We start from the raw sequence: 13,828 nt of genomic DNA on the forward strand, positions 1-13,828 counted from the left end.
TTTTTTCTTCAAAAGCACTTTTACAAAAAAGTTTGCCAAACACTCTGCTGCTTTATTTCAAAGCTGCTTATTCTCACAGCACAGCTGCTTATTCTCACAGCACAGCAGAAGCAGCTTTTTTTCAAAGCACAGCAATACCAAACCATTGTTGATGATTTAGTTATCATTACTTACGTGTTAATTATCATGCTTATTTTTTATTGGTAACACATTATTTAGTTTGCAAATTTAGTTCATAAATTTCGTTGATCTCATTAGCATTACCCTTATTATAAAGCATAATGCTAGGGAGACCAAAAATTTAAATTAAATTTGCAAACCAAATAATGTGTCACCAATAAGAAACAAGTACGTTAATCGACACTTAATTAATAATCCAATCATCTACAACCACATCTTTTGGTTTAAAAAATTTGGTCTCCCTAACATTACCCTATTATAAATTATCTAGATCAAAGAATTTACCAATTCTCATTTTCAATTATTTTTAAACAAAATGAGTAAACTGCTAATTTCCCCTTGAACGTTCGCTTAACTTTTGATTTCCCCCCTAAACTTTTTAATTGGAAAATTAAGGAAACTAATTTTTTTGGCCGATTTCCCCCCTACCATTAGTTCTTCATAGATTCCATCCAAATTAGCGTTAACTTTTATCACGTGTACACCACATGACACTCATTTGAGGACAAAAGCATCACTTCACTAGACTTTCAGACATAGAAACTATAGAATCATACATATTTGCACAGGTCAACATTTTAGAAATCTAGGATTTTCAATTTCTTTAAAGAATGAAGCGACCAAAGTATCCTCACATAATGAAAAACTAACAACAGGGGGTATAATCGGCAAAAAAAAAATAGTGATAAGACAAATTCAAGTGATGAGAGAGTAGTCATGACCCATGATGAACAAACAAGCAAAGCAATATAAACATCCAACCTTTTTCTTTTTCCCGAAAACGAATCACAAGCTTCGTTGTTTGGTGCAATTGTGTCCGTTATTACATATGTCCTAGTTGAAACCTTGAAACTAGTACTCGTGGCCCCGTGAGGCCTCAGTCGGTCCTCTTCCTCCCCCATACAAACCTTTGAAAACCTTGAACAAATGTGACCTCAGAAATCACTGCCTAGTACATTAATTGTGGTGTATACTTCTGCTACATCTCTCAGACCACTAGGCGTGGACAAGAGAACCCACGTGACACCATATTTACTAGGAAGACAAATTAATCAGAGACCTGTGCCAAAATATACATCGTTCATTTTGAATTTCCTGCTCTCATGCGTCTAACAACTTAAATTTGACCTCTTAATTCTATACATATATATTATATCAATTAATATATTCACTATAATAATATTGAGCCTAAAGATACAACTAAAATGGCACAAAAGGTGAGGTGTACACTAAGCACACAATAATGAGTATGATTAAGCGCTCAATAAAATGCCTCACTTAAAGTTGAAAAAAAAGTTAGTGCTGCTCGGCCTATTTTTGGAATTTTACAAGGTTTGCTCACGATATCAAGCGTAAAACTGTCATGTTGTGGACCAATTTTAGTTGCTAATCATTGTTGTAAAGGTTAGTTAGTCCGATTACTTGAGATGGGTGTGTTAAATTGTGGTTACAGTTTCAAACCCGCAGCAGAGCGCGGGCATCTGTGCTAGTATAAGCTATTTAGAAGGAGAAGTCCTATCTTGTAATCGAGAAAAAACAGCACCATCACCCAAAGAATACATACATGCAATAACTTTGTAATAGATAGTATTGAGGCGATGGTGCCACTAAAATGGCGTCTCGGTTACAAGACAAATTTTCTCCTATTTTATGCCTAGAGCGCAGAGAAAAAACCTCCACAGGTGCCTCGAAATTACCTTCATAGTAGGTACAAACATATAAAGGATGAGGATTTGAGGATATGGAAGAAATTTTTTTTTTTTGGAACCAGAAAATATTCATTACTAGTTTTGTCATTTGGGAAACAGTTTAGGGGGAGGATCTATCATCTATGGAGTATCTGCTTGATAATCATGCTCATGGTCGTGCTCCTGCTCCTGCTCCTTGTCATTGTAATACTTGAAAGATGGACGAGCGTAGACTATAATTTGAAAAGATGGGGAATTGAATAAATAGGGACAGAAAATTTGAAAACATGAAATTGCAGCGGTCAGATTAACTGTATCATATCATGTCCTCGGTACGGCATTACTACAAAAGGAGACAAAACTTGGTGAGAAGTAGAGTTCTGTTAATAGGTAGTATAGATTACATTGGAGATTTGGATTTTGGAATACGTTTTCGTATAAGAGGTACGAGTGTTGCAAACATATAAACAGAAAAAGAATGACAAGAATACATCTTTGCTACTATTTCACGTATCTACACATCCTCCGGAAAGCCTCAGCGTCTCTTGCAGCATCGTTATGTATCACATCTACGGATCAACAAAGACTGCTTGCTTCGCCGACTCTCCATTAACACGATCGCTGGATTCCACTTCATAATCACTCTGTTTCTGCACAACACCAAATACTTGTTACTACAACGATAATCCAACACGCCGATGGAGAGAATGGTAAGAGGGTGAGTCAGCTAAAGGCAGGAAAACAAATCCATCTCAATGTTGAAAATTTCCCCTTCTGGCAATATATGCAAATCATATTCCATGCACACAAAATATAAGCATATGAGGAGGCCTGCAGGTATGTACATACTTCGGAAGGAGGATCAACTGTAAACAAATTTATGGATCGAGGGTTGAAACCGAGCGTGCTGAAAACACATGAAAGAAAACAGATGTCAGTTAAAGAGACGACCCAAAGACAACACCTTATAGGAACTGTATTCAACCCGCACGGGATGCAAAATGGATAACAAGATTCATAATTTAATCGATGAATATCTAACATGTTCAATATTTACACGGAAAGTTCTGCACTGAAAATTTGACAAATATACAACCTATTTCAAATAAGGACAGAAAGGGGAAAAATGAGCACGTTGTTGCTTTTTAATTTATTCCTCTATAAGGAGAGAAGATAGTTTACCAGCGAGATAGAACTAGCTGCCACAGGTACGGAATAAAGAACTCCTCCGGATGACTCTCTTGTTCATATGTGAACCGCAACTGAGTGAACATCTGAGAAAAGATTTTTAGGACATTTTAAACAATCTCCAGGTAGCAACCGTGCACTTCGGCCACGTTATTCAACAATCAAAATTTCTTTTTTCATTTCTTTTCCTTTTTTACCTTCATCCCTTCACCCCGCCATGATCTGCAATTAATTATTATGACTTGGAGTACTTTCTCTACTGACCATTCACCATCCGTATTCTGGGCATCCATGCGGCTATTGAAAAAATCTAACACCTACAAAGCCACACAAAAAGTACAATTCAAATGCACTAAGAAAACATGGTCCAAGTAATCACCAAAACTTGCCTATTAATTTAAAAACAGGATAAGCTACAACTTCTGTAACATACAGTGTAGATGTTTTCAAGCAGCTCGCTGAAGCGTGGATGATTCCTGAAAGGCTGAAAAACCTCCTGCCTGTGCATTATTGCATATACAACCTGTCCATTGCATACAGTGAGGAATATGGAAAACAGAAAAAATTATAAAGTGATAGCATTAATCATTTTGTGTGAACAATATAACACTAACACAGACAGACCCCTGCTAGTGTACATGAGAGTACCTCAGGATTTCGTGGCAAGGCATAAGTCAAAATTGCATTTAATATTTCAAGAACTAGTCTCAAGAAGTCGGTATATATATGCATCTCTGTTGACTGCAATAGGAAAAATTCTAGCTCAGTCGACAAAAGAATGGGAAAGGGTGTCAATGATAAGTTAAGGAGTGTTGTCATTACTGTATCATCTGCAAGGCCATTTCCTTCAAATGAGTTGCCTTTGGCTAATCGCATCTGATTATCTCGCACTTCTGCTAATTTGTTATACCTAAATCAAATATTACACAGAGAAATATTTTAAAAACTTTTAACAAAAAAATTCATGCCAGAAGTGCATGAAAGAATAACTTTGTAAACTACAAAACAAGTAGAAATGAAAAATATAAAGCTCATGGAGAACACCATAGACATAAAAGGTCATACTTTCGAGAGAGCATATCAAAAAGGCTGACCAATCTCTGGGATGAGTATGCACTCAAACGGTGGACATGAGGTGCCATGTTTGCCAAAGTTGCCAGACAAGTTGTATGGAGATAAACATCCTATTACAATGTAACAAACCAAACATGTTAGGAAAGTTACAAAATCTTCAAAGAAATGATGCCCATGATCATACCACCCAAAAACTATTGTCATGACTTTGTTAAAGTATTTAAAAGCTTAATCTCGAGGTCTTACATCCAACTGACATAAATATCAAGTCATATAAGCAATCTGACAATAACACTTGCAAGAAAATTCATGAAAATTCACTGTGACAATGGAAAGATGGATACCCGCAACTTCGATAGGTTATACTGCACTGTCCGTATCAGCGTAATGACCATTAACGAACCAAGAGATGTTTGATGGAGGAGACGTTCTTTATACCAGGGAACACTAGGAAGTATCTGTTCACATGATAAATACATTAACAGGAGGCCTAATGAATAAAAGTCTAGTGCTGGCTACCACAGGTGATCCTTACCAATTTGTGAATGCTGGCATTAAAAGAAGAATCCTGACTAAGTATGAGAAGAATAATAAGCAACATGTAGATTTGATTAGATGTCCTCTTTGGAGCATTGTATAAAGCTTCCAGTATAGGCATCAACTGTCCATTTCAAAAACATATTAGCATCAAGTTTCATATCAATGTAGAAGCAAACTTGATGACACAAGGCATTTACAAACAGAAATGACTAGTCCAAATAGCATGAATCAAAATTGGTAAATCACTACCTATGAAATATCTCCAAAGTCTAACAATCAAGGACATAAGTTGAAAAACAATATCATCTTAATAACTTTTTTTCATGACAAGATATGCTTCTGTTCCATACCAGTGTATCCAAATCAGTTCGCACCAAGACATACTCCAGAAAGCCAGCATTCCCTTGCAACAAAGAGTAAAGCAAAAGAGCAGCAGCCTCATCAGCCAAGTACCTGCAGAAACACAACAAAATTGTTAGGTGATACTCAAAAAACAAAAGGGGGAAACAAACTTGGAGCAAGGTTGAAATAAGGAATAGAGATTAAATCTGTTTGAATTAAGAGTGAGAGATTTTTTTCCCCTACCACAATAAATAAATAAATAAAACTAACAAAAATATTTGTCCTCTCCCACACCACTAAGATCTTTTTAAACCCTAATTTGGTGTCTGCTGTATCACACTCAATTGTCAACAATCTTATTATCTACATAATAATGCAGACAAAGAATTAGCCTATACTTGATAAAATAGTAAATCAAATTTAAAAATAAAAAGTACACAAGAAAAGAGAGCGACTCACATCCCAAGAGCATCGAACAGAGACGCAAAAGGTAACCTCAAAACTGGACCAACATGTACATTACCCTCAGTATCTGCACGATCAACTGCAAGCAAGGAACATATCTACTCAAGTTATGTGAATATGCCTTCGAAATAAGATTACGTAAAGAGACAAACAAGAAAGCATTTTACATTCAACATCTGTTGCATGTTCTAAGGCCTTGCAGTAAGGGTTGTCAGAAAAATGTGTACTCCCTTTCAAAAGGGAATCTGAAGCAGTTGTGTCATTACTTTTATCTGTAAGTGGTTCAATGCCCTCAACACATTTACGATAATGAATGAGAATAAGTAGCACGTGGAGACTGCAGTCTGCCAACAGACTTCTTGAGCCTTCACCACTAGAACTGACAAGAAAGTTGAATGGCAATAACATGAAATTTGCTGCAAATCAAAAAATTGACATCAACAGAGAGAAATTTAAGTTTCAACATTTCCCAACCGGTAAACAATCTTTATATAAGTAAACAGTAAGCTTTAATAATGCATCAAGGATACCGCCATACCAGCTGCAGAACCAACTCTTTGTAAAACACCAGGCTGACTTCCTTCAGAATATACAGAATAAGATGCACTATTTAGGGATATGGAAGGTCCTGAAATGTAACTGAGGAGCAGTCTACGGACAACCACGAGAACCAAAGAACTTTCCTGAGCATTGAAGAAGTGGTGTAAGATAATTGAAACAACAGGAAATTTGGATGAAACATAACGCAAGAGTTTCATCAAGTAACCTGAGACATTGCTGCATCGATGAATGGGTTCACATCTTCCGGTCCTGGAGATGGCCCGGAAAGAAGCTGAGTTGACATCGCAACCAGCATGAAGTTAAGCAGCTCCAAATGAAGGAGGTATGTATCAGGACTTGTGACAAAGATGATATATAATCAGAAAAAATACAACATAATCTCAATCATAAGGAACAAGTGGGTGCTTGAGGATGTACCTTACATCTATTGACCCAATAAAGCTAAGCACACTATGCATAACAAATTCCTGAGTGTTTAAATCTGCAAAATTGATATACAAAAATAACTATAGATTTATGTTGTGATCAAATATATCTTATTTTAAAATCAAATGAAGCATAACCCAGGTAATAAAGATAACTAAACAAAAAAAAAAAAAGTAACATAAACATAATTGAACTTGGAAAGATGGTAGAGTAGAAAAGATAACCAAACCAAATAAAAGATGAAACATAAACCTAATTGGACCAGGAAAGAAGGTAGAGAAGGAAGGCAAAAACTTCTTCAAAAGCTCATTGAAATCCTCCACAATCCAGCTTCTCTAACCACCACCACCACCTGCGCTCACCTCTCTTCTCTCTCTGAAGGAAGGCAAAAACTACTTCAAAAACTTCTCTCTCTCTCTCTCTCTCTCTTAATTGGACTCGGAAAGACAGTAGAGAAGGAAGGAAAAAACTTCTTCAAAAGCTCATTGAAATCCTCCACAATCCAGCTTCTCTAACCACCACCACCACCCACGCTCGCCTCTCTTCTCTCTCTGAAGGAAGGCAAAAACTTCTCTCCCCTAAACCCTCTCTCTCTCTCTCTCTCTCTAGGTTCTAGTTGATTCACAAGACCATAGGCTATCATCAGAATAGGAACGAGAGTAAAACAACCCTTTCACCTACCAAGTCTCGTGACACAACGAATTAATTTATGACGCAGTTTAAGCTGAACATTCTGATTTCGTGAAGATTTCATAAGAAAATCATAAAAAGGGCCTTGATACAAACTCATTCTTGGATTGATATTAATTATAGCCAACAGAATACCAAGTGAAGTACCTTTTGTAATATCAGTTGGCATTGGTTCACTTTCATCAAGGGATAAATGCAACTCTTCAATCTTCTCATCCTTCGCATTTTCAATGAAGTACTTTAGAAAGATGGATGAGATGTACACTGCATTTACAGCCTTCATATAAGCAATAGAAGGCGCACCAGAAGAGGTTGAAATCGATTCTTGCAAACACCGTGCCATGTGGATCAAAATCTTTGCAAGATGCCTGGTACGATAGTTGTTTTGTGCTGCAAATGAGGGCAAATGAGATATGGAAACGTAGAAAAATTATAATGTATATATGAAATATTTAACATTAAAACAAAGAGCCAAGATAAGCACATGCATATAAGCTAACAGATGGTCAACTGGAAATGCGTTTAAAATGGATTCTCATGCACATTTCTAGAACTTACAGGAATTATGGGTGCATGTTTGGTACGAACATAGTCAACAATCTCAAGATTCAAGAAGCCATGACCAAATAATATCAAAACTTTACATAACCCTTTTGGAAAAGAGGGAAGCACATTAACAAAATCATTCAATACCTAGCAGCAAATCACAATTTTTAAGATTTTGTGGAAACCTTAAACGGTCACGGCTGAGGTCGTGTGATATATTTGCAAATTTGCAATTATTGACAGGATTTGAATTCTACAAAATTTCGTGTTCCCACAAATGGGTTATGGGTTTGGATTCACTAGAGTTCATTCTTTGGGCAGGGTTATTTAGAAAATACTTGAGAAAGTCATCTGAAAAAGTGTCTAAGTCACTGCTCAACTTATTAACCTACATCTAATATTTCAACAAGCTTAGCCCATAACTGTTTTAAGTTCCATGTACATATTTAACTTTCAAAATGATCTAATTTGATGACATAGGTGCTTTGACATTCTGACGAGAAAACATTCAGGTAGTGAGCAGCATTGTGGCTGATCTAAAATAAATACTAATAATTTAATCTACCCGAATATTTCTATATACACTCGTGCAGAAGTTTGGGCAATTCTCTACTTCACTTACTAATGGATAGAAGGAGTGATTGGTTGTATTGCTAAATGCAATTGAACTGTGGCTAGATATTCCTTTGCTCAAAACTTTATAGCCCTTATCAGTATCTACTATGGAAGAGTGAAACAGATAGAAAGATTAAATGACTTGAAAATCAGGCTCCCAGAAAGAAAAAGAAAATAAATAAAATGAACAATACCTTGTTTTTTACAACAGTCCTCCAGAATTCAATATATCAAAAGACCATTGGTGATGGAGGAGCATTCAATAAATTAGATTTTTTCTACTTTCTTATGTGTGAGGCACATTAACCTTGGAGTGATTCCAAGGTACCTTCGGTGTGATGCCAGAATTTTTTTTAATTCTCTATTGGAGGGATCCCAATACACCTTCGATGTGATGCCAAAGGCGAAAGTGACTCAAGTGAGTCCGGATCTTCTTCTATATTCCTATCTATTTCTACTGTCCTACATCAATTGGGCAGCTCCCAGTAACCCACAGATAGTGTTTTCAACAGTCTAAGGACCAGTTGAACAGAAAGCCTCTTGGAGAAAGATCCTATGGCCTTGGTGTAACACAAGCTCAGAATAAAGCAGTTAGGTAAGTGTAGGGAGTCTTTAAAGGCCGAATCTCGAATCAAAAGGTATTTGTACACAAACGTATTCATTGTATAAAAAATAAAAATTTCCACACAGCAAACAAGTTTTTCTCCACTGATTTCTGCCCCAAGATAGTTGCTTTTTTAAGTAATTATTGTTCTCTGTATAGTGGATTAAGTAATTCTGGGTCCATTGGAGGATAATTAACTGTCTTTAACAACGGTTTAAACTAACAATGAAAATCTGTTAACCTAAGTTGATCCTAATCCTTATTAGAACATTATTAATCAATATCCAAAACTACAAACCGACGTAGTCATGCTTCGATTTCATCAGAAATAATGCCAATGCCGCAGATAACTGAACCCTAATTGCACTTTTGGCGCACAATTGATCAAAGAGAGCATTTTGTTATATAAAAACCACGAGAGAGAGAGAGAGAGATTGACGAACCGAGAGTTTGGCAAGCTTGATGAACGCGGTCAGGCTGCCAGTGTAGATTGAGAGGGAGTTGGAGGAGTTTGTTCCAGAAATCGGAAGATAAGGGAAACGACTCGTCGCCGATGAAGGTGCTAATCAGGTACTCCACCGTTTCAAGTGGGCGCGAGGCGGAGCTGGTGCTGCTGCCCCATCGCGGCGTAGAAGGCACGGCTCCCATTACAACAAATGCAGAAGAGTCGTTTCGAATGCGCCGAGTGAAGTAATTGAACCGACAACGACTAAGATCAGAGGGCCGGCGAGAAGATCTCGGAGGTGCAATTGGCGGAGGTCGTCGAAGGGGATGGCATTACAGAGAGGGTTTGGGGTTTGGGGGTTTGGATCTTCAGAGGAGATTGAAATCGAGATATGAGGCGTTTGATGCGGTGGAGAAGACGAAGGAGGAAAGGGGTGCTTGAAAAGGAAGGTGCTGCTGTGTCTGTGCCGGTGCCTGTCTATGACTTTGGAGCAATTTTCGGTTTTCGAAAAACGACGTCCTAATTTCATTTATTTTCTTTTTTTCAATCCTAATTTCATTTTTCATTGAATTCCCTTTTCTACCCTCCATAATCAAAATTTAATTTACAAATTTTTGACCCCAAAATATTTGTTACCCCGTAGAATATTTTTCTTGTCAAAAAAATACCATTTACGTTTTAGCCTTATCTTTCCAACACACTTAGTTTTGACATGTCCACGACTTTGTTAAGTAAATATCAACAAAAATAGCCAAAAAACTTACGATTTCAAACTTTATGCTCCGTTTGGATACAGTAAAATAAAACAGAATTTCACTTAAACTAGGGAATTAGGATGGGAAAGCAGTTTTCCCACGTTTGGGAACCTTCCTGCGAGGGAAACGGCAATTTCTACGGGAAAAAAAAGGGGAAATTGGGGATGAAGATTACCGAGTTTAATTTCCATCTAAATAGGTGGAATTTCATAATTCCAACAACAGAGAGAATCCCAAATCCATCGGGGGAAAATCTTGCAGGCGCCAAATTTTGCAGATTAGGGCGCCAAACTGGGAGTAACCGCCAAAGTTCACAGTAAAAAGGGCTCTCACCAATCTTCGAAGGGATTCTCGCTCGTGCGCTCGTGCTTCATCTTCTTCCTTCGTTCTAGGTCAGCCTCTTCCCTCTTCTCTCTTCTGTCTTGAATTATTTTAAGCTTTTTGGGTATACTCTTTATAGCAATTGTGAATTTTGGTGATAGTCATATGCTTGGTGTACTTATGAATTTTTTTTATCCGATTGACAACATCTTTAGTTCCTGCTACATATCTTCTGTGTTTAGGGTTCGTAGGAATTTATCCGCTTCTATTTTCAAGTTGTGGTCTAGGTTTTGCAGACCTGCTTTTCCCCAAAACTGATGATTTTTGTATGAATTTGAAGGAGGTTGGGTTTCAGTTATATCTGATTGACTTGCTTTTCCCGAAAACTTATGATATTTGTATGAATTGGAAAATTTGTAGCTTAGAATTACACTGTGTTTGGATGGACAACAGATACTTTTGAGGGACAATTAAACGAATGAAATTATACATGGATGTTTGGTGTCATATTCATGGGGTCAGAATCTTGAGGCGGTTGGTATACTACAATTTGCATGTTTTTGGGGTTTCCACGGTCTGTATTCTCTGACCACCTCGCCTTCAACTCTGCTGTTTTTGTCTGTGTAAACTGAAAATGTTCCAACAATTACCGTATAGTCAAATTCCAGTTAAACCAAGAGTACTTTTTAATTAGAGGTGAGGGGCCAAATTAGCCAAGAGGCAGGGACTTACAGAAATCAACAGGGGCCTGTATCTCATGTATAGTACTACTCGAGCCCTCCATAGGACTAATAATACCTTTTGGATCAACAGGGGCCGGTATTTCATGGTTTTCAAAGGGTAGGACTCCTCGAAATACCATTTGAGGTGTGGAGGATGGTGAAACAAAAAAGTTTTGAACATCATTTGAGGTTAAATTCAAAAGATCTTCAAAAGGTATCCTGATGGCATACTATCACATGAGAAAGACATTTTGGAGAGGAGATTTAGGGAGAGATAGAACTACTTTGTGAAAGGAATAGAAGCAAGAGTACAAGGACCGATGGAGAGACTGTATAAAGATGTAGGGAACAAATGCTAGTTCTAAATTTATAGCGAAGAAGTTCTATGCAATTGTGAGTGATATACTAAGTCAAAGTGGATTTAGTTGGGATGCAACCAAGAAGATGATAAGTGTAGATGAAGATCATGTCTGGCAAGAGTACGTGAAGGTATGACAAATTCATTATTTTTCTTTTGTGTGTGTGATATTATTTTAACTCTTCTTATACTTACGGTTTGCTTTTTTGATTTTTATGTTTTGATTGGTAGTCACATAGTGGCGCTAAAAGTTTTCGTTGCAAGGTCATTCCAAATTGGGATGATATAGTGGATTTGTGTGGCAAAGATAGAGCCATGGGTGAGGGTGCTGAAACAGGTGTGGAAGCTGTTGAGATTATGACTCCTCCGCATAATGAAACTAATCATATTGATTTGGATGGTGATACGCAAGGTTTAGAAGATATTGAAATTATTAATGATATATCACCTACTTCAGCCAATGTTCAGAAGACTCAAAGTAAGAGAAAACCAACAAATTTTGTTGATGTGCCTCATACAAAGAAAAAACCAACCACCCCTAAAGATATGATTGCAGATTCACTTGCCAAGATGGCTTCATCCTTTCAAGAATATATTTGTGCAGACACAAAGAAGCTTGATCCAACAGAGGTATATGATGAAGTAAATGCAATATTAGATCTCAGTGAAGAAGAACAAATCAAAGCATGTGCTTGGTTGATCGAAAATGACAAGCAATTTCTCATGTTGAAGACACTCCCAGTCGAGAAGAAAAAGAATATGGTATTATTGTTTACTTCACGAGGCGCATAGGATTATTTTCATTATATTTCCCATTTTAGTTTTCCAGTAAGATTTTAGTTAGAATAAAAGCCTTGATGAGATTACGTTGGTTGGTCTCATTTCGGCTTCTGCACAATTAGGTGCGTCTAAGTATGCTAATTGGGTTCGAGACATTAACCTTGATGATTTTTTCAGGGAGTGAGGGAAAGAAATGTATTTTCTCATAGCTCAATGATTTTTGTTTCATGACATTAACCTTGATGATTTATAACCAGTTTAACATTTTTATTCAAATTTGTATTCCTCTATTTAATACAAATTCTAGAGAATATCCAAACAATGAAATTTGGAATTCCCTTCATTTTGTAATTTCTATGTATCCAACATCCAAACGATGAAATTTCAATTAACGGGAATTTAATTACTGTCAATTGTAATTCCCATCATTTAAAATTCTGTGATAATTTAGAAATTCTCCATCCAAACACAGTGTTATTGTGCAAGGTAAGAAAATTAAAATCTCATGACTAATTTAAAAAAAAAAAAAAAAAAACTCCTAACTTGAAAATTGTAAAAGAACATTAGCCCAATAAAAAAATATGCCGTGCATATAGATGACCCACGTAGACGTAGGTATGAATAAGCTTTCATCTTGGTTTTCCTCCGGCATTTATACTATCTCATTATTTCCTTAAAGATAATGAGGACATAAACAAATTGAGACACATATTACTCTCTTTTTACTTAAATCTCTCTAAGAATAGACAAGTTCTCTCAGTTTTTTATTCATAAGAAATTGATTTTTTTTTTCTTTTTGGAGACGAATAAGTTCAAATTGATCAATCAGTATTGTCTTGTTTTATTTTTTGAATAGGCCTTCGAAGAAAATTCGAATAAGTCCGAATTGAGAGACATGTTGTCTTGTTTTATTTTTCAAATAGGTTTTTGGAGAAAATTCGAGTAGTCAAAAGTAATGGCATTTTAGCCATTCCACATATATAGCTTGGAAGGAAGACTTTTGACACCAAAATTGCTAATTCCATGTTTGAGGGTTTTAGGCAATATTTTGTTCAAAAACCATGACTTCAATCGGCAGGAAATTCTCTCTTTACCAAAATTAAAATTTTAAGTCTGTCTCTGTCAATCATCATTCAGCAGTAGTGTACAATTCTCATATAAATTAATATTTTTTTGTTTTTTTGTCAAAATTAATTAATAGTTTTTTTTATTAAGATTAAACTTTGATAGGGTGCACAATGTGGCACCAAATTAATGTGCACCATGGGAAACCATGACCTTTGACTTGGGTGATCCAAGACTAAATCATATTTGACTTAATCAATAATCATTCATACTTTTTTAACTTAAGCTTCATGGGTTTGATGGTAATTGAAACTTAGTTTCTACATGTATCACATTTACGAATTACAATTTTCTACAGGGATTGTATATATAGAGCTGGAGTATACGTGCGAGTCTCACCTTAAGGGATAACATAATTATTAGGGTTTTTTATCACAAATAGTCCCTGAAATTGATCAAACTC

General features: G+C 36.4%; 2 protein-coding genes across 2 annotated transcripts; one reads left to right on the top strand and one right to left on the bottom strand.

The window, feature by feature from the left end:
- Positions 1-2,146: 2,146 nt before the first annotated feature.
- Positions 2,147-9,895, bottom strand: LOC137737024 (uncharacterized). The gene is made up of 18 exons (XM_068476368.2): positions 9,363-9,895; positions 7,302-7,544; positions 6,456-6,519; positions 6,244-6,373; positions 6,016-6,160; positions 5,645-5,893; positions 5,472-5,556; positions 5,021-5,123; positions 4,666-4,791; positions 4,475-4,588; positions 4,122-4,240; positions 3,879-3,966; positions 3,705-3,797; positions 3,490-3,579; positions 3,254-3,373; positions 3,051-3,142; positions 2,718-2,775; positions 2,147-2,518 (listed from the first exon to the last, which is right to left on the bottom strand). Exons 1-18 carry the CDS (start codon positions 9,565-9,567, stop codon positions 2,438-2,440), a joined length of 2,205 nt encoding a protein of 734 aa, XP_068332469.2. The 5' UTR covers positions 9,568-9,895; the 3' UTR covers positions 2,147-2,437.
- Positions 9,896-11,591: 1,696 nt separating this feature from the next.
- LOC148691886 (uncharacterized) lies at positions 11,592-12,312 on the top strand. The gene is made up of 2 exons (XM_088682440.1): positions 11,592-11,651; positions 11,752-12,312. The coding sequence occupies exons 1-2, from the start codon at positions 11,607-11,609 to the stop codon at positions 12,310-12,312; spliced, it is 606 nt and encodes a 201-aa protein (XP_088538566.1). The 5' UTR covers positions 11,592-11,606.
- Positions 12,313-13,828: the final 1,516 nt, after the last annotated feature.

Source organism: Pyrus communis, chromosome 13, assembly GCF_041283825.1.
Source record: "Pyrus communis isolate YQ-2024b chromosome 13, ASM4128382v1, whole genome shotgun sequence".
Taxonomy (NCBI): domain Eukaryota; kingdom Viridiplantae; phylum Streptophyta; class Magnoliopsida; order Rosales; family Rosaceae; genus Pyrus; species Pyrus communis.